At 42.0% G+C, this 21,445-nt stretch overlaps 1 protein-coding gene and 1 long non-coding RNA gene across 3 annotated transcripts in view; both read left to right on the top strand.

Annotated features, from left to right (window-relative positions):
• Window positions 1-4,081, top strand: part of LOC126989450 (uncharacterized) — a 13,370-nt gene extending 9,289 nt beyond the window's left edge. Inside the window, exons 1-2 of one of the 2 annotated variants that reach the window (XR_007743286.1) lie at window positions 3,449-3,511; window positions 3,620-4,081. This is a non-coding gene — a long non-coding RNA (uncharacterized LOC126989450). Of the gene's footprint in view, window positions 1-3,448; window positions 3,512-3,619 lie in introns of those variants that run through there. The other variant, XR_007743287.1, reaches the window with a different exon arrangement.
• Window positions 4,082-20,196: 16,115 nt separating this feature from the next.
• Window positions 20,197-20,862, top strand: LOC126989448 (uncharacterized). Its single transcript, XM_050848040.1, has 2 exons — window positions 20,197-20,249; window positions 20,358-20,862. The coding sequence occupies exons 1-2, from the start codon at window positions 20,241-20,243 to the stop codon at window positions 20,580-20,582; spliced, it is 234 nt and encodes a 77-aa protein (XP_050703997.1). The 5' UTR covers window positions 20,197-20,240; the 3' UTR covers window positions 20,583-20,862.
• The last annotated feature ends 583 nt before the right edge of the window (window positions 20,863-21,445 follow it).

Raw genomic sequence — 21,445 nt, 5'->3', positions numbered from 1 at the left:
AGAGAGAGAGAGAGAGAGAGAGAGAGAGAGAGAGAGAGAGAGAGAGAGAGAGAGAGAGAGAGATAGAGAGAGAGAGAGAGAGAGAGAGAGAGAGAGAGAGAGAGAGAGAGAGAGAGAGAGAGAGAGAGAGAGAGAGAGAGAGAGAGAGAGAGAGAGAGAGAGAGAGAGAGAGAGAGAGAGAGAGAGAGAGAGAGAGAGAGAGAGAGAGAGAGAGAGAGAGAGAGAGAGAGAGAGAGAGAGAGAGAGAGAGAGAGAGAGAGAGAGAGAGAGAGAGAGAGAGAGAGAGAGAGAGAGAGAGAGAGAGAGAGAGAGAGAGAGAGAGAGAGAGAGAGAGAGAGAGAGAGAGAGAGAGAGAGAGAGAGAGAGAGAGAGAGAGAGAGAGAGAGACACACACACACACACACACACACACACACACACACACACACACACACACGCACACACACACGAAAACTGAAAATCTTTCAGTATCCCATGAAATATCTCTTGTCTTCCTTATCATTCTCCGCCTGCTCTCTATCATACTGATGCTGACGTCAAATTCTGCGCGTGGGAAGACCTGGTATATTCTGTTGATCTTGGTTTTACCTACAAGCCGATTTTGAAATTCGTGTTTGCATTGATTCGTAAAATGAGAAATCTTTTATTTTGCAAAACGCTTTTATTTTTTATCGTACAAGAGAATCTTGAGAACATGAAATGTTTGTATTTATATGTAGAAGGATATTGCTCTCATGAAATTTGGTATCTTACGTCTGTGCTAATTAAACTATTGGAAAAAATAATTAAGGATAGAGTAATCACTTTTCTCGAAACAAATGATTTGATAACTGATAATAAGCACAGATTTCGTAGTAACCGATCTTGCCTCACCAACTTATTAACTTTTTTCAATGACGTATACTCCAGCTGGGACACACGAGTCCCATATGACATAATTTACCTAGACTTTCAGAAAGAGTTCGATAAAGTTCCGAACGTTAGGCTTATTTCAAAACTGCGTTCCCACTGTATAAGTGACCAACTGTGGGCGTGGATTCATGACTGGCTCACAGATAGACAACAGCGTGTAGTTCTCAATGGTGAAGCATCCAACTGGCAACTCGTCACCAGTGGCGTGCACCAAGGATCGGTCCTGGGGCCAACACTATTCATAATTTACGTGAACGATTTAGAGATTTACATCCTAACAAAAGTAACCAAATTCGCCGACGACACTAAATTGGGAGGTACGGTAACGAACTGTAAAAACTGCGAGAATATTCAATCAGATTTAACAAGACTTGCCGATTGGCGCGCAGAAGTTATTTCAATAACAGAGTCGTCGATCAATGGAATAGACTCCCGCCGACAGTAGTTACCTCACAGGGTATCAATGGCTTCAAGTGTTCATTAGATAAGTACTTCAAGGATATAGGATTTTACTGACACTTTCCGTATGTTTCAGGCACACTACAGCACGGCTCCAACCTGAAGACTGTGTTAATAATTTCCCCCACAGCTTATAGGTTACCAGTAACGTAAGTTAAGGGTAGTAATTTCCTCTTATTTCTCTCTTTACTGTAAAATTTCCATGCCCCTTTCTTCCATAAAGGCACATGGTGTTCTCTTCTAATTATTTCCTGCCGGCACGTTGTTGGAGGGAGACGTGGGTGGGGAGGAGATTTCATCTATTCTATGATTTCTATCCTGTCCTACCACACGGATTACTAGTAGTAGTGGTAGTAGACAGACACCCTCGCCATAGACGAACAGGTCTTCTGGTGGCTGTTCTTCCTATGTAATCCTATGTATCTGTAGGACTCAACAATTCTAAGATTTATCCTGTTGTACTCGTATTTATTTACTTCTATCTTTTTTTCCGACAACCATTTTGGTCTATTATTATCGTATCATTTTTTAGTACTACCCGATGTATCCTTTATACGTGTTTGTAGAAGCACGACTCTACGTGTGCACACTGTACCACTATGTCAGACATGTACTTAATAACCCATTGTAGTGGAATAAAGAATTTGAATCTGAATCTCTCTCTCTCTCTCTCTCTCTCTCTCTCTCTCTCTCTCTCTCTCTCTCTCTCTCTCTCTCTCTCTCTGTAATTTTTCGCCATTTTGAATTTTGGGAAAAGGTGTGTGTGTGTTGTGTGAATGTAGTGTGGTGTAAAAAGAAGAGATTATATTCAGCATTAATTTTTGTAAGACCACATCTAGAATACGCCGTCCAGTTCTGGTCACCGAATTATATCAAATATCAAGTTTTGCTAGAAAAGATACAGAGACGAGAAACCAAACAAATTCCAGCGTTCTGTAATTTGCCGTATGACGAGTGTTTAAAGCGTTTAGATATGTTTTCCTTAAAAAGGCGAAGGGCAGGAGGGGATTTAATTGAAGTGTTCAAAATCCGCAATAGATTCGAGAACATTAACCCAGAAAGTCTGTTTCAGTGAGACCCCAACACAGTAACACGCAGCAACGGTATGAAGTTAAAAGGAAACAGATGTAACACATTGGCGCGCAAAAGTTATTTCAATAATAGAGTCGTCGATCACTGGAATAGACTCCCGCCGACAGTAGTTAGCTCACAGAGTATCAATAGCTTCAAGTCTTCATTTGATAAGTTCTTCAGGGATATAGGATTTTACTGACCCTTTTCGAATGTTCCAGTCACACTGCAGCACGGCTCCAACCGAAGACTTTTGGTTAATAATTTCCCCCATAGCTAAGAGTAAGTTATGGGTAGTAATTTCCTCTTATTTTTCTCTTTACTGTAAAATTTCCATGTCCCTTTCTTCCTTAAAGGCACATGGTGCTCTCTTCTAACTATTTCTTGCGGGCACGTTGCCGGAGGAAGAGGTGGGTGGGGAGGAGCCTTCATCTATTCTATCCTGTCCTACCAAACGTATTACTAGTAGTAGCGGTAGTAGACAGACACCCTCGCCATAGACCGACAGGTCTTCTGGTGTCTGTTCTTCCTATGTATTCCTATGTATTTATAGGACTCAATAATTCTAAGATTTATCCTGTTGTACTCGTATTTATTTTATATGGTATGTTTAAAAGTGTTTCTGTTATAGGATTCTAATATTTTATACTTCTATCTTTTTTTCCGACAACCGTTTTGGTCTATTATTATTATCGTATCATTTTTGTAGTACTACCCGATGTATCCTTTATACGTGTTTGTAGAAGCACGACTCTACGTGTGCACACTGTACCACTATGTCAGACATGTACTTAATAACCCATTGTAGTGGAATAAAGAATTTGAATTTGAATCTCTCTCTCTCTCTCTCTCTCTTTTTCTCTCTCTTTTCCGGTACTAACAGGTTTCATAGGAAAAAAGAGTGTTAGCAACAAAAAAATCTTTTGGCAATGAAGTGACTGGGGAATATTCTGTAAGTCTTGCAACGCACTGGCTGGACTATATAAGGTGGACGCAGGCTTCACGCAGACTAGACGCTGATTCTTCATTGATACAGTTGAACCTTCCTTTACTTGCCATCATGAAAGCCGTGAGTATCCTTTTACCCTTGTTATGCCGCCAAGATCTTAACAAAACATAACTACATTCTCCCAGAGTTAGCTGATCCTCAGAGTACTAAATCTATATATTTCCTTAGTTGACAATTCTGTTGTTGGTGGCGGCCGTGGCCCTGATGGTGCTGGTGGTGGTGCAAGCCTTGCCTGAACCTGATCCTGAAGCATATCCCGAGGCCTACGCTCTTCCTGATCCATCCAGGGGTGGTCATTGGGGACATGGAGGTGGACATCATGGGAGAGGTGGTGGTCGCTATCGTGGTTAGTCCACGTGTGGTAGAAGCAGCAAAGGAGCCTACATCATCGTGCTGGTCACTCTTGTGTCAATAGCGAGACAAGATCCTCATACGTAGGCCTCCCCAAGCAACACCGTCGTCACCACTTCCACAGATGCATCTTTATTTTCGTATTTCCTCTTGTGCCAGGGCTACGGAATACTGTTGTCAAAATCTATTGAAATCATCTCTTTCCAATGACTTATTCTTGTCTACAAAGTTTCTCACCATGTTTGACCTTTTACGTCAGAATAAATAATTGCAAGCATACCATTTATATTATTTTCCCTTCATCTCGAGCATCAAATTAACACAAACAGGTGACTGTAGATAAATAATCATTTGTAAAAGAGAAAGGAAATGGGAGATATGTAGGCAAGGGCAGTTGTCACAACAACGACCTGAATTATTTTATGGACACATTCATATAAAAAATACACGGAGGGGATATTTATTGGAGCTAATAATAATCATGATATAAGAACAGATTTTTTTTTTTAACCGATTTTAAGTAAGCTTGTGATGCCTATTTATTTAGCTTTATTGTGTGTACAAGGCATCAGACTAAAATTCAAAAACATATAACTGACTCCTCGCGTTGCCCTCACACCCTGCACTCACTCATGACTCACGGACTGTTCACGAGTCATCCTCCTGATGAGCTTAAGACTTTTCAACAAGGTTACTGTTATAAAGTATGAATGTTTATAGAAAGCACAGCATAAATGCACAGACAGGATCGGGAAACAGAGGTGAGCACACAACTCCCAGGGTCCCTCATCTCGCGGCAGTATTTTTTTTCAACTCGGATGGCAGAAGCAGAAAAGAAATTGGAATTACACCACAGCCACACACCCGCCGCTGCGCCAAGCACCATCCTACATTTCCGACGGTTAGCAGTTTGGTGTTTGAGTATGAAAATGAAAACAAAATAAAAATGATAAAAAATGAAAATAAAAAAAACACTTGAATCAATCATCGTTGGATTTCTTCCAATAATGGAAAAATTGAAGCTGTGATTAAATATTCAGGATATGACCAACAAACTTACCTTTATCTGTTATTCACGCAGGATTAACTGGAAGGAGTGTTAAGAAATAAGATCTTCAGGGAACGATCAAGAAAAAAAATATCTCACCCACAGACCGGTTCTCAACGAATGATTCATCACTGAAAGCGATCAACAACTAAAAAAGGGTAATAAGGTGATGCACTTTTACGCAGTTCATGGTGCAGCTTTACTTACACAAGAAGAAGGGACACTTTAAAGAAAATGACTCACACACCATTCTGTTCAGGACCATCAGGGAAAAATGCAAACCGCTCAGGAAAACATTAATCACTCTCGGTTACTAGACAGGTATTCTGATTAAGACCATCTTAGGCAGCGCTTAACGGGTAATTTTTTCCCCTTAATTAAGCTGCTTTTTCAACAGTTAAAAAATACACTCAAGCGATCCCACAAGTGCTAACATAACCTGATACGAGCAATCCCGTTAAATCTTAGTATTGAGACTGGCATGGGCGGCTCACTCCGCCGCAAGACATGCATGCACTTGTCCCAGCTTCAGCGAAAAGAAAATGTTGTGTTCTTGCTTATATAAAACATCCGAAGCAAATAAAATATATGTTCTTTATTGGCACGGCATCTTGCACTCACGTACAGTGATGACGTAGAGGTAGTTGTAGATAGTCAGGTCTGACGCACTTTTCCAGTGAAAGAACAGTTGATATATGGCGCACACTCGGCGAATAAATAAAGCATCTTTTATGTAAATGCCTGTAGCATTATTCAGAAGAGTAGCCATTTGATAGTACATGCAATAGCTGAAAAACCCGACTTCATTTTGATCACAGAAACATGGTTGAATACACGCGACAAGCATCAATTAAGTGCAGTGGCTATTAAGGGTTACAATGCGTTTTCTAAGTGTCGTCTACACAAAAAGGGTGGAGGTGTAATAATATATGCGGAAAGTAATTTAGAAGTCATTCAGCTTAACACAACCAAGACAGAGGCATATGATTTTTATATGTACAAGTGACGATTGATAATGAAAAATATATTCTGGGCGTAATTTACCGACCTCCTAAATCAAATGAGGATATTGATGGAAATCTCTACGCAGAAATAAATAATGTTATCAGAAATAGAAATGCGGTAATACGCGGTGATTTCAATAACCCCTCCATTAACTGGTCTGCCATCTGTGGCGATAGAGAAGGCCCTAGATTAGTAAACTTTGCGCAGGACACATTTCTTTATCAAACAGTTACCACACCGACACGAGGAAGCAACATTCTTGATTTAGTCTTCACGACCGACAGTTACCTCATTAATGCCTGTGAGGTCGCCGGGCCATTTGCAAGCAGCGACCTCAACATTATCAGATGTCTCTTAAATATTGAAACAAAAACAAGAGAAAACTCACTTATAATACCTAACTATTGTAAAGCAAATTTTACGGACCTAAGAAGAGAATTAGCATCAGTAAATTGGAACCATTTGCTCAATTCCGTCAGCGTTCAAGAAATGTATAACCGTTTCTCTGCAAAAATCTCAACGTGAGTAAATAAATTCATCCAACTCAAGCCACGAAGGGCAGAGAACCACAACCCGTTGTGAATGACTAATTCCCTACAAAAAATCATCGTCGTAAAAAGAAAACTGTAAAAGAAATATAAACTGGTACACAATTCACAGGATCATACTAATTATATCAACATCAAGAGAGAGTGCGAAAAGAAAAGCAGAAAACAGAAACGCGAGTATGAAATGAAAATATCACTTGAGGCTAAGAATAATCCTAGGTTATTTTTCATTTACATATGAAATAAAAAAAACTATCAAGAATAATATCGGCCCACTGTTAGAAAATGGTGACACGGTTAGCGATGATAAAGGTATGGCGTCGGTCCTAAACTCAACTTTCAGTAGCATATTCACAAAAGAGAACTTGACATCGATCCCCGCCCCGAGGAATATTTTTCAAAGCCCTGAAGAATATAAGCTTACGTTGACCGAAATTGATATCAGTGAAGTGCGTGCATACCTGCAAAAAATATATCCAAATATATCTCCGGGTCTCGACAATTTATAATAATAATAATAATAATAATAATAATAATAATAATAATAATAATAATAATAATAATAATAATAATATTAATAATAATAATTATGATAATAATAATATTTTTATTTCGCCCAGCGGCATATAAAAAAAAAAAAAAAACAGGAGAAGAAAACGAACGAGATTGAAGGGGATACATAACGCTTAACTAATTGATACCTTATAAGTATATATGCGTGTGCACGGCACACTTATGCACAGTCTACACGTACAGAAGGCCCAGCTACTCCCGCCGCATAGATCCACATACATAAGCCGAGCTCTGTCTGACGAAGGTGATGATGGAGTTCCCAGATTGTTCCACTCTACCCCTCACACTGTACGCGGCGTGGCGACGCAGCACAGCCAGACAGTTCATCTCGTGCACGGTAAAGGCCAAGGATGAGCCAGTCCATCTAGGAAGTCCCAGAAGCCGCTTGAGGATGTCGTTATTAAAGACCGACAGACCCTAAGACGCTTCATGGAGGCAGCCCTATACCGCGACTACAGCGAGTTGCTGTGGTCGCGGTGTAATGGCCCGAAATGTACTACAATTGTAATGGTATTTTTCCCCATGTAAATAGAGTTAACCTGGGGTGTTTGCGCAACCAGTTATATATGTATGTGTGTTTCTCATGAGAGAGAGAGAGAGAGAGAGAGAGAGAGAGAGAGAGAGAGAGAGAGAGAGAGAGAGAGAGAGAGAGAGAGAGAGAGAGAGAGAGAGAGAGAGAGAGAGAGAGAGAGAGAGAGAGAGAGAGAAATAAGGAAGTACACAAGAGAAGGAGAAAAGAATGACAAGTATGGGAGAGAGAGAGAAAGAGAGAAGTTTGAGAGAAGAGGGAGAGAGAGAGAGAGAGCGAGAGGGAAGAGATGGGTGTTGAAACAAAGAGGCCTGTTGTGCTCCCATATCTCCCCTACAATCTGTCGTGTCAACAAAATTCAGAGGTGTCAGGGGTCAAAACAGGGTATCGTTGCCGAAAGTGGTCAGTCTGCCTTCCTTTAATTACTGCGGGAGAACGGTAAATATTTATAATGGAAATAAAATACCAGTGACCTTATATTGATATTGGAGGCCTACCAAGGAAATCTCAGGTCTCAAGCAGGCCTAACCTGCGATCAGTTTGTCATTCCGTGACGTCACACCAAGACGTTTTGGGGTCGAGACTGACCCTAGGTTGTGGAAGCGAGCTCATTCTCACGAGCGACATTGCCCCTTTCAGGTGAGGAAAGAGCCGTTCACGGTGTTCAACTCACTTTGGCAATAATACTATAACTGAGACTGGGATTCTCACGAGCGACATCGCCCCTTTCAGGTGCGCCAAAGGCAAGCCTGACAGATGGGAAGCTGGGCGTCGCCCAGACCAAGGCCAACATGCAGCAGTAAACACTTTTGAAGCTGCGTTATGGGGGATTGACTGTGGCAGGGTGTGTGAAGAGAGGAAGGAAGGAGAAGGCCAAAAGGGTGGTATGTGTGTCGTTGTCAGGGGTAACAATGGATAAGCGCAAACACTCACTAGTTTTAGTTAGGACTTAATTAAGGTGTGGAATGGTGGAGACTGTGTTTCCCCGTGTGGGTGGAAACAATTATGATGTTGGTGCTACTTATTCCCATGTGTGCATGTTAGTTTAAGGTGTTAATGTTAACCTGTGTTCATGGTATTTATAAGTGTAATTAGTGATGTAAGATACGTAAGCTAACCTCTAATCAGTGGACCCTGTCCTATGACCCTAGTTCACCATCAGAATCTCTAAACAATAATTACCTCAAGTAACATTCTTAAAGTCGCGTTACCTATATTACTTGGACAGGTGATGATCCCAAAAGGATAATGGTGCCTTATAAGACTGGGTGAATAAACTACTAATTTTACTCTGTGGTTTAAATGATCAATAATTAATTCTACTTTGAGGTATAATGAACCTACATAATTAATTAAAAGAGTGCCCATGAACGGCACGACAGCGGTATAGGGATGCCTCTCCTTGCGTATTAAGAGAATGTAGCCAACAGCTAAAATTACCTATAATGTTAATGTCCAACAGGTTATTAGCACTTGCGTGAAAAGAACCAATGTTACCCAGATCTTTAAAAAGGAGATAAAAAAAGCCAGTAATTATCGTCCTATCAGCCTTACGTCTGTCCTAATTAAACTATTGGAAAAAATAATTAGGGATAACGTGATCACTTTCCTCGAAACAAATGATTTGGTAACTGAGTAATCAGCACTGATTTCGTAGTAACTGATCTTGCCTCACCAGCTTATTAACTTTCTTCAATGACGTATACTCCAGCTGGGACACACGAGCCCCATATGACATAATTTACCTATACTTTCAGAAAGCGTTCGATAAAGTTCCCAACGTTAGGCTTATTTCAAAACAGCGTTCCCACGGTAAAAGTGACCATCTGTGCGCGTGGATTCATGACTGGCTCACAGATAGACAACAGCGTGTAGTTCTCAATGGTGAAGCATCCGACTGGCAACCCGTCACCAGTGGCGTGCACCAAGGATCGGTCCTGGGGCCAACACTATTCATAATTTGCGTGAACGATTTAGAGATTGATATCCTATCAAAAGTAGCCAAATTCGCCGACGACACCAAATTGGGAGGTACGGTAATGAACTGTAAAATTTGTGAGAATATTCAGTCAGATTTAACAAGACTTGCCGATTGGAGCGACAAATGGCAAATGAGTTTCAAAGTAGATAAATGTAAAGTAATGCACATAGGTGAAAAGAACCCTAACTTTAAATATCAGATTCAAGGACGTGAGCTCAGTGAAGTAAAACAAGAAAAAGATCTTGCTGTCATTATCAATAACACTCTTAATTAAAATGAGTGATCAATGTACAGCAGCGAGTAAAAAGACCAATATGATGTTAGGTTTAATCTCAAGAAACTTTGATTATAAATCACCCGAACTTATTATTTTTTTTACAGCTAAGGAGACAGTTCAAGGGCGTAAAGAAAAATATATATAAAAAAAAAAGCCCGCTACTCACTGCTCATGAATAGAGATCAAACTGTGTCCAAAAAGAGAGGTCAATATCAGGAGGAGAGGTGTCCTGATACCCTCCTCTTGAAAGAATTCAAGTCGTAGGCAGGAAGATTATTCCAGACTTTACCAACGTGAGGGATGAAAGAGTGAAGATGCTGGTTGACTCTTGCATAAGGGGTTTGGACAGTATAGAGATGAGCATGAGTAGAAAGACGTGTGCAGCGGGGCTGGGAGGGGGAGGCATGCAGTTAGCAAGTTCAGAAGAGCAGTCAGCATGAAAATATCGATAGAAGATAGAAAGAGAGGCAACATGGCGGCGGAATTTGAGAGGTAGAAGACTATCAGTATGATTTACATAGATTTACATAGAAAATCAGACCACACAGACCCCATGGTCCAGACTAGGTGGTCTGTCCTTAAACCTAAGTGATTTTACATTAATCAGAAGGCTCCAAAACGTTGCATTTCTACTCTAGTTGATATTAAGTTGAAGGAAGTGACGGTCGAGCTTATTTTTGAAGGAGTCAATCGTGTTACACTGGACCACTGATGGTGGAAGCTTATTCCATTCTCGCACTACAACGTTGGTGAAGAAAAATTTGGTGCAGTCTGAATTTACTTGTCTACATCTGAGTTTTATGCCATTGTTCCTCGTGCGCAAAGTGTCATCGGTCATAAACAATGTTGATCTGTCTACATTCGTGAAACCATTAAGTATTTTAAAACATTCGATCAGTTTTCCTCGGAGGCGACGTTTCTCAAGAGAGAACATGTTAAGGGTAGAAAGCCTTTCATCGTAGGATTTGTTGCGCAAGGAAGGGATCATTTTCGTTGCCCGACGCTGAACACCTTCTAATTTAACAATATCCTTTGCATGGTGGGGAGACCAAGACTGTACCGCATATTCCAAGTGGGGTCTGACTAAACTATTGTAGAGCGGGAGTATTACATCTTTATTCTTGAATAAAAAGTTTCTTTTAATGAAACCCAACATTCTGTTCGCTTTATTTGCTGAATCGATGTATTGCTGTGAGAATTTGAGGTTTGACGCGATTTTGACCCCCAAGTCCTTGACGCATTGAACGCTTTTGAGTTTAACGCCGTGCATTTCGTAATCGAACTTCTTATTCCTCGTTCCAACTTGAAGGACATGGTGCTCTCTTCTAACTATTTCTTGCGGGCACGTTGCCGGAGGGAGAGGTGGGTGGGGAGGAGCCTTCATCTATTCTATCCTGTCCTACCACACGTATTACAGTACTAGTAGTAGCGGTAGTAGACAGACACCCTCGCCATAGATCGACAGGTCTTCTGGTGTCTGTTCTTCCTATGTATTCCTATGTATTTATAGGACTCAACAATTCTAAGATTTATCCTGTTGTACTCGTATTTATTTTATATGATATGTTTAAAGGTGTTTCTGTTATAGGATTCTAATATTTTATACTTCTATCTTTTTTTCCGACAACCGTTTTGGTCTATTATTATTATCGTATCATTTTTGTAGTACTACCCGATGTATCCTTTATACGTGTTTGTAGAGGCACGACTCTACGTGTGCACACTGTACCACTATGTCAGCCATATACTTAATAACCCACTGTAGTGGAATAAAGAATTTGAATCTGAATCTCTCTCTCTCTCTCTCTCTCTCTCTCTCTCTCTCTCTCTCCTCATTCACACCAGACCTCTCCTGAGAGACGGACGTGACCTCACCCCGCTGCGCTCCACAGCCTCGCTTCACACCTTGTCAACCCTGTGTTTTCGTTGTGCTCTTGGAATTGCGTTTGCTTTCACGTGCGTTTGTGTGCTCTCGCTTGTGGACTTTGTGTGTTCCCTGTGATTTCCCGACACGTGTTTAGTGTGTGTTCGCTTGTGGTTTCTGCGAGTGTGTATGCCTGTGGTGGCCTCTGTGATTTGTGTTTCCGGTGTTTTAGCATGTAATCTGGCTGTTTCCGAGTTTTCTGCGTGGGTTCCAGAGTGATTCAAGTGTGTTGTGTTTCCGGTGTTTTTGCGTGTGATTTGGCTGCTTCAGAGCGTACTACGTGGGTTTCAGAGTGTTTTGAGTGTGCTGTTGTGTTTCCGGTGTTTTGGCGTGTGATTTGGCTGTTTTCGAGTGTTCTGCGTGGGTTTCGGAGTGTTTCAAGTGTGTTGTGTTTCCAGTGCTTTTGCGTGTGATTTGGTTGTTTCCCTGTGCTCTACGTGGGTTTCAGAGTGTTTTGAGTGTACTGTTGTGTTTCCGGTGTTTTTGCGAGTGACTTGAGGGTGTTTAATCGTGCTTATGCTTGAGTTTCTGAGTGTTTCGTGTGTTCCGAGTGTGTTGTTGTGTTCCAGAGTGTTTCACGCGTGATTTGGGTGTGTCGACAACTCACCCTTTGAATTCCCTGAGGATTCAATCTGTTCCTCCTCACTACACCCTCTTTAAATCCCCAAGAGGATTAACACTTCCTACACCCCTTTCCCTCACCTCACCTAAGCCCCCCCACCCTCGCTCACCTCACATCCCTTTTGCTCCTCCTCACTACAAATCCCCTAGAGGATTAGCCCTTCCTACTCCTCCCTCACCTCCACATATTTCTAAGCCCTCCCCCCCCCTCACTCACCTTACCTCACATTCTATTTACCCATCCCTTCACCCACCTTACCTCGCCTCTTTCTTAACCCTTCTTGATCTCACACACCTCACTCACCTCACATTCCTTCCTACTCCTCTCTCCCACTTTACCTCCTTTCCCAAACTCCCTCTCACTCACCTCACCTATTTCCTAACCCTCCTTGATCTCACACACCTCACTCACCGCCTCTCTTTCCCCCTCTTTACTCACCTCACATCCCTTCCTACTCCTCCTCTCTCTCACTTTTCCTCCATTACTAAACTACCTCTCACACACCTCACCCCCTCCTAATCCCCTTCACTCTGTGTTTTTATCTCTTTCATTTCAGCTAAGATGGCGCCTAAGAAGTGCAGTACTTGTAACGGTAGCTTCTCTGCTCACTTTTTTACAGGGCGTTCTGCTGTCTGTCGACTGTCTCTCTCCAGGCAGCATCTCGAGACAAGACTGCAGGAGCAAGAAGAGAAGATGGAAGAAGGCCAGAATAAAATAATAGAGCTTTCTCTCACCAGGCAGCATCTCGAGACAAGACTGCAGGAGCAAGAAGAGAAGATGGAAGCAGGTCAGAATAAAATAATAGAGCTTTCTGGCTCTGTTGCCTCCTTGCAGGAATTAATCCAGGCTAACGTTGCTGTGATGCCAAACCCTTCTCCAACCGCCCCCTTGCCCTCAGCGGTACCGTCGACACCAGCGGACAACACCACGCAACGGGAAGATGCTAGTGGCACCGCCCATGATGGCTTCACCATCGTGAATGGGGGAGCCAAACCAGCCAGACAAGCGAGTTATCCTGTTCATTGCTTCAACAGGTTTGCCATTCTGGAGGAGGAGGACGAGCAGGAGAGCACCTTCCTGGTGGGTGACTCCATGATTCGCCAGCAGGTCGTTGAGTTCTGCGGCAGAGTTCCTCGTCGAAGACGGAACTATTGCTATCCTGGTGCTGGGATCGACGATATAACTGCTGCTCTTGAGGAGATCTCCCCCAAGGCTACTAATGATTCACTGTTTGTTATTCACACAGGTACGAACGACGTCACCACGACCCGGTCTGAGGAACTCCTGGAGAAGTACCGTAGGCTCATCCAGCAGTATAAGTCTAAATCCCCTAACATTTTGATTTCAGGAGTTCTACCACGGACTTGGGCGGAGAGCGACTTTTTCAGTAAGGCCTTCAGCCTAAACAACCGCTTACAGACTCTTTGTAGGGAGCTTGACGTGGAGTTCTTCAACGCATGGGACAATTTCTATGGACAAAGTGACCTCTTCAACAGGGACGGATTGCACCTGTCTCCCATCGGGGCAGCCAGATTCGGAAGGCTCCTCAACGACGCAGTACGTGTCATCCGATCAAAAAATGAGTCACAGCCACGTCCCACCACCCCACCCGGGTAAACAGACGCCGTGCATCGCAACAAACCCGTAACCGTGATCCCGCAAGTACCACCACCTCTAATACCAAGTCTCTAGATAACTTAAAAATCCTTAGTTTCAATGCGCGTAGCCTAAGAAACAAATTTGATGAACTGAGATGTCTTGCTCTAACAGAAAATTTTGACATAATTGCTATAACCGAAACATTTATCGACATCACAAATATTGATTTCAGTTCCGAATACAACATAAATGGCTACAGACTCTTCAACAAAGACCGTGTAAACCGTAGAGGCGGTGGCGTCGCCCTTTATGTCAAAAGCTATTTGCAACCCACTGACAAAACACCGGGAAACAGTAGCGTTGAACATTTGTGCGTGCGAATAAACATTGCAAAAGTCAATTTAAATATATCTGTCACCTACAGACCTCCCGGGCAATCAATCGATGACGACCTTGAAATGTACAGCGTCTTAAGGCAGTCACTTGATAACAACGACTCACTGATATTAGGAGACTTTAACCTCCCCCATATCGACTGGGCGACACTGTCAGGTACAGAAGGCGAGTCCCATAGAATGATCGAATTTCTAGAAGAAAATTATCTAAGCCAAATGGTTTCTGAGCCAGCTCGACAAAATAATATACTCGACCTTGTTATAACGACCCAAGATAACCTAGTCAGTAATGTCACGGTAGGAGAACACCTCGGTTCGTGCGATCATAAATTAGTGCGCGTCGACATTAGAGCTCAATCATCAGTGACTGAAAATAAAGTAAAGGTGCCCAATTTCAAAAGAGCTAACTTCGTAGAAATCCGACAAAAACTAACAGAAATACAACTATCAGATGACGGCAACGTAGAGGAAGCCTGGCTAAGCTTTAAAAATCACTTACTCACTCAGCAGAACACATTCGTTCCCTTGTGCGAGAAGCGAGTTAACACTAATAAAAGCCCACCGTGGTTTAATAGCGAAATTAAACAATCAGTCAATGAGAGAAAATTGTTTTACAGGTTAAAGAAAGAACAAAGCACGCCCGAAAACATTAGACTTTATAATGATGCCAGGCGACGAGTAAAAAGACTAGTAGGTCAGGCAAAGCGTAGATATGAAGAAAATATTGCAGCCAACTGTAAAAATAATCCGAAATCTTTCTTCAGTTACATAAACAACAGAAAGGCGATCAAAAGTGGTATTGGGCCTTTAACAAACAGCGACGGTGCACTAGTGACTGACAGCCAACACATTGCAAACCTCTTAAACAATTACTTTTCCTCGGTGTTTAATACTAAGTCTTCCTCTCGCTACCACCAACACCAGTACTACTGTAAATCTCGAGCACGCATTGCCTAATTTTGAAATAACAACCGATGAAGTCCTTAAAGCTCTCCAATCACTTAAAACAAATAAAAGTCCCGGACCCGACAAAGTATATCCTATACTGCTTAAAGAAACAAAGAGCGAAATACTCTCCTCCCTCACTACCGTATTCAATATGTCCTTGCGACAAGGCATCGTCCCTTCGGATTTGAAAAAGGCTAACGTGACACCGATTTTTAAGAAAGGAGACAAAAAAATACCATGTAACTACCGACCCATTAGTCTAACTTCGATTGTAGGTAAGCTACTCGAGAGCATATTTAGAGACAAAATTGTGAGTTACCTCTAAAACCACTCATTAATCGGGGATTCACAACATGGCTTCCGTAACAAAAGATCCTGCCTGTCAAACTTACTGACCTTTTATAACGATCTCTTCTCAGTTTATGACGTAACCAAATCAGTGGACGTAGTCTATATTGATATCTAGAAAGCGTTTGATAAAGTCCCACATCATAAATTACTTTATAAATTAAAGCAAATAGGCATTGACGGTCAAGTAAACAAATGGATCGCGAATTGGTTGAGCAACAGACAACAAAGAGTTGTGATTGACGGACTTAACTCAGAGTGGGCGCCGGTCACTAGTGGCGTCCCTCAGGGCTCGGTTCTTGGCCCAGTGCTCTTCATTATTTACATCAACGATGTGGATGTTGGACTCAATAATCGCATTAGTAAATTTGCAGACGACACAAAGATTGGTAACTCGGTTCTCACTGACGAAGACAGGCAAAGCCTCCAAGAGGATTTGCACAAAATTTCAGCTTGGTCGGATAAATGGGAGATGCCCTTTAACGTAGACAAGTGCCAGGTCCTTCAAGTTGGAACAAAAAATAAGAAGTTCGATTACGAAATACGCGGCGTTAAACTCACAAGCGTTCAATGCGTTAAGGACCTGGGGATTAAAATCGCGTCAAATCTCAAATTCTCACATCAATGCATCGATGCAGCAAATAAAGCGAACAGAATGTAGGGCCTCATTAAAAGAAACTTTTTTATTCAAGAATAAAGATGTAATACTTCCGCTCTACAATAGTTTAGTCAGACCCCACTTGGAATATGCGGTACAGTTTTGGTCTCCCCACCATGCAAAGGACATTGCTAAACTAAAAGGTGTTCAGCGTCGAGCAACAAGAACATAAGAACATAAGAACGCAGGAGTCTACAAGAGGCCGGTAGGCCTGTACGAGGCAGCTCCTTTGACCCTAAGCTCCCGTGTATCTAACCCCACCTAATATCGCTGTCCATGAATTTATCTAGTCTATTTTTGAATGTGACAATTCTATTGGCACTCACCACATGACTGCTAAGCCTATTCCACTCATCCACCACCCTGTTAGTAAACCAATTTTTGCCTATGTCCCTGTTGAATCTGAATTTATTCAGTTTAAACCCATTACTTCGCGTCCAACCCGGTTCTCTTACCAACAAAACCTTATGAATGTCTCCCTTATTAAAGCCCTTCATCCATTTATAAACCTCGATCATGTCTCCACGCACCCTTCGCCTTTCTAGAGAATGCAAGTTTAACTGTTTGAGTCTTTCCTCGTATGGCAAGTTTCTCAACCCCTGAATCATCTTAGTCATCCTCCTCTGCACCGATTTTAACATTTTGATATCCATTCTATAGTAAGGTGACCAGAACTGAACCGTATAGTCAAGATGAGGTCTAACTAATGCTAAATACAGTTTGAGGAAGACTTCGGGGCCTCTGTTGCTTACGCTCCTTGAAATAAATCCCAGTACCCTATTAGCTCGATTTCTAGCTTGAATGCATTGTGCCCTTGGACGGAGATCAGAGCTCACTAAGACCCCTAAATCCTTCTCGCACCCAGACCTGCTTATGAGAGTGTCATTTAAGCAATAGTTATGTGAGGGGTTGTTCCTACCTACACTCAGAATACTGCACTTCCCTTCATTGAACTCCATCTGCCATTTATCCGCCCAGTCATACAATCTGTTGAGTTCACCTTGGAGAATACTAGCGTCCCCATCCGACTCAATTACTCTACCGATCTTGGTATCATCTGCAAATTTACTAACATCACTACTAATTCCTGTATCTAAGTCATTGATATAAATAATAAACAAAAGTGGACCTAATACCGAACCTTGTGGGACCCCACTCGTAACACATCCCCAGTCAGATCTTTTACCATTAATTTGCACTCTTTGCTTCCTATTGCTAAGCCACGCCTTGACCCAGTTCAAAACTTTACCCTCTACTCCGTGAGCCTGTAATTTAAGCAACAGTCGTTGGTGAGGAACTTTGTCAAACGCTTTACTAAAATCAAGATAGATTACATCATAATTTTCATCTCTGTCAACCGCCTCAAATACTTTATTGTAGAAGGACAAGAGATTGGTGAGGCATGACCTACCTTTTGTGAACCCATGCTGCGAGTCGTGAATTAAGCTATGTTTCTCTAAATGCTCCCGAATGTTCCTGGCTATTATGGACTCCAGCATCTTGCCTATAACCGATGTTAAGCTAATTGGGCGATAGTTTGAAGCAACTGACCTCTCCCCCTTTTTAAAAATCGGCGTCACATTAGCTACTTTCCATAGGCTCGGCACATAGCCAGTATTTACCGACATCTTAAAGATGTCGGTTAGTGGGTCACTGAGTACATCACCTAATTCCTTTAATACCCTCGGAAATATCCCGTCAGGACCTGGCGACTTGTTCTTAAGCTTATCTATCTCATCCTGAACTACTTGCCTGGTAATGATTATATCCCTCAATTTGTCGCCATCCCCGCCCTCGTACACCTGAACCCTTTCCGGTATAGTCGTTCGATCCTCCTGTGTGAATACTGAAAGGAAGTAGTCATTCAACAATGTGCTCATATTTTCGTAATTTTCTACTAGCTGCCCTGTGCTTGTTTTCAGCGGTCCAATTTTCTCCCGTGTTTTTGTTCTATACATCTGAAAGAAGCCCTTAGGATTACTTTTCGCCTCATATGCTACTTTGATCTCATAGTTCCTTTTTGCTATCCTGGTGTTTTTTCTTAACTAATCTAGATAGTTCGACGTACCGGCCCCTGAGATGTGTTTCACCATTCTTTATTTTCTGATAAATTCCCTTCTTTAACCCAATCTCGTGTTTTAGTCCACAAGTCATCCACTTAGGATCATTGTTTTCTTTTCTAAGTGTTCGCTGTGGTATATGCTGTCCTTGCCCCTCCACTATTACTCAAACTAAGTTATTGTAAGACATTTCTACCTGGTTCTCCTGGCTCTCCAATCCGCAGTTCTGGCCCTCATAAATCCCTAAATTATCCCAGTTTACCCCTTCAAGATATCTTCGAAGCCCCTCGTAATTTGCTCTTCTGAAATCTGGCACTAACACTGGGTTTGGTTCGCGGGTTACCGACCAGTCTAAGCTAAAACGAACCGTTCTGTGATCACTATTTCCTAACTCTCCGCCCACCTCCAACTCACGTAGCACGTTCCCATTCTAATATGTTATCTCCTCTGGTAGGCTTAGTAACTACCTGCTTAAGGAAATTATCTTGTATAACTTCAAGAAAGTCCTCGGCTTCCAGGTCACCCACTAGGTCTTCCCAGTCTATATTCCTATAATTAAAGTCCCCCATTACGCAGACATTTCTACTCATACACGCCCTGCCAATCTCCTGTAGTAATATACTCTATTAGCAGTGTCTATCCATGTCTCAGTGATCGCTATTATGTCAAAATTTTCTAAACAAGCTTCACCCCTTAGTAAGTCTATCTTGTTTCTGAGGCTCCTGCTGTTAGTATAGAAGATTCTTAGCCCGTCCTCTGTTACTCCCCTAGAATTACTTCTAAGATGCCTGGTTATATTATGAGCTAGATGTCCCCTCCCATTACTCCTCCCGTTGCTCCCATTACTCCTCCCCCCCTCGCCTATACTAAAAAATCCCTCAGGGTACCAAGTGCTCGCTCAAGGGAGTCTGAGAGAGCCTCAACACCCTTGAACGTCAAGTGTATCCCGTCACGGGCGTAAAAGAAACTTTTTATTCAAGAATAAAGATGTAATACTTCCGCTCTACAATAGTTTAGTCAGACCCCACTTGGAATATGCGGTACAGTTTTGGTCTCCCCACCATGCAAAGGACGTTGCTAAACTAGAAGGTGTTCAGCGTCGAGCAACAAAAATGATCCCTTCCTTGCGCAACAAATCCTACGAAGAAAGGCTTTCCACCTTTAACATGTTCTCTCTTGAGAAACGTCGCCTCCGAGGAAAACTGATCGAATGTTCTAAAATACTTAATGGTTTCACGAATGCAGACAGAACAAAATTGTTTATGATCGATGACACTTTGCGAACGAGGAACAATGGCACAAAACTCAAATGTAGACAAGTAAATTCAGACTGCACCAAATTTTTCTTCACCAACGTTGTAGTGCGAGAATGGAATAAGCTCCCACCATTAATGGTCCAGTGTAACACGATTGACTCCTTTAAAAACAAGCTCGACCGTCACTTCCTTGAACTTAATGTTAACTAGAGTAGAAAATCAACGTTTTGGAGCCATCTGATTATTGTAAAATCACTTAGGTTTAAGGACAGACCACCTAGTCTGGACCATGGGGTCTGTGTTTCTCTCTCTCTCTCTCTCTCTCTCTCTCTCTCTCTCTCTCTCTCTCTCTCTCTCTCTCTCTCTCTCTCTCTCTCTCTCTCTCTCTCTCTCTCTCTCTCTCTCTCTCTCTCTCTCTCTCTCTCTCTCTCTCTCTCTCTCTCTCTCTCTCTCTCTCTCTCTCTCTCTCTCTCTTTTCCGGTACTGACAGGATTTAAAGTAAAAAGGAGTGTTAGCAACAAAAAAATGTATTGGCAATGGGGTGACTGGGGAATATTCTGTAAGTGTTGTAACACATTGGCTGGACTATATAAGGTGGACGCAGGCTTCACGCAAACTAGACGCGGATACTTCATTGAGACAGTTGAACCTTCCTTCACTCGGCATCATGAAAGCCGTGAGTATCCTCTTACCCTTGTTATGCCGCCAAGACCTTAACAAAACATAACTACATTTTCTCAGAGTTAGATGATCCTCAGAGTACTAAATCTATATATTTCCTCAGTTGACAATCCTGCTGTTGGTGGCGGCCGTGGCCCTGACGGTGCTGGTGGTGGTGCAAGCCTTGCCTGAACCTGATCCTGAAGCATATCCCGAGGCCTACGCTCTTCCTGATCCACGCAGGGGTGGTAGGGGATATGGAGGTGGATTTGGACATGGAGGTGGATTTGGACATGGAGGTGGATTTGGACATGGTGGACATCATGGTCATGGTCGCTATCGTGGTTAGTCCACGTGTGGTAGAAGCAGCAAAGGAGCCTTCATCACCGTGCTGGTCACTCTTGTGTCAATAACGAGACAAGACCCTTATACGTAGGCCTCCCCAAGCAACACCGTCGTCACCGCTTCCACAGATGCATCTTTATTTTCATAATTTCCTCTTGTGCCATAGCTACGGAATACTGTTGTCAAAATCTATTGAAATCATCTCTTTCCAATGACTTTTTCTTGTCTACAAAGTTTCTCACCATGTTTGACCTTTTACGTCAGAATAAATAATTGCAAGCATACCATTTATATTATTTTCCCTTCATCTCGAGCATCAAATTAACACAAACAGGTGACTGTAGATAAATAATCATTTGTAAAAGAGAAAGGAAAAGGGAGATATGTAGGCAAGGGCAGTTGTCACAAGAGGCAATGAGCCAATGATGAGTGAGACAGAATCCAAAGCGCCACCCCTGCATGGAAGAGGCGGCTTCATAGGAAAGATATGGAACTTGAAAAAAAAAATGGAGGTTTGATCAGAAAAAAGTGTAGAAGTTTCAAGTTCGTGTCCTATCTTGGTTTCTGTGAGAAGTGCCTTGCAGCAGCTCCAACACAAGGGGAAGGAATGGGATGCATACCACCAAGTGTACGCAGGAAAGTTGAAATAATAAGACTGCAGCCCATTAGTGTAAATGGATACAAAAAGACTCTCGAACGGTCCTTAATAAATATACATATAAATATAAATAAATAAATAATATATATATATATATATATATATATATATATATATATATATATATATATATATATATATATATATATATATATATATATATATATATATATATATATATATATATATATATATATATATATATATAT

This window comes from Eriocheir sinensis, unplaced genomic scaffold (assembly GCF_024679095.1).
Source record: "Eriocheir sinensis breed Jianghai 21 unplaced genomic scaffold, ASM2467909v1 Scaffold1173, whole genome shotgun sequence".
NCBI classification, from domain to species: Eukaryota; Metazoa; Arthropoda; class Malacostraca; order Decapoda; family Varunidae; genus Eriocheir; species Eriocheir sinensis.
This window is presented reverse-complemented; position numbering and strand designations above follow the sequence as displayed.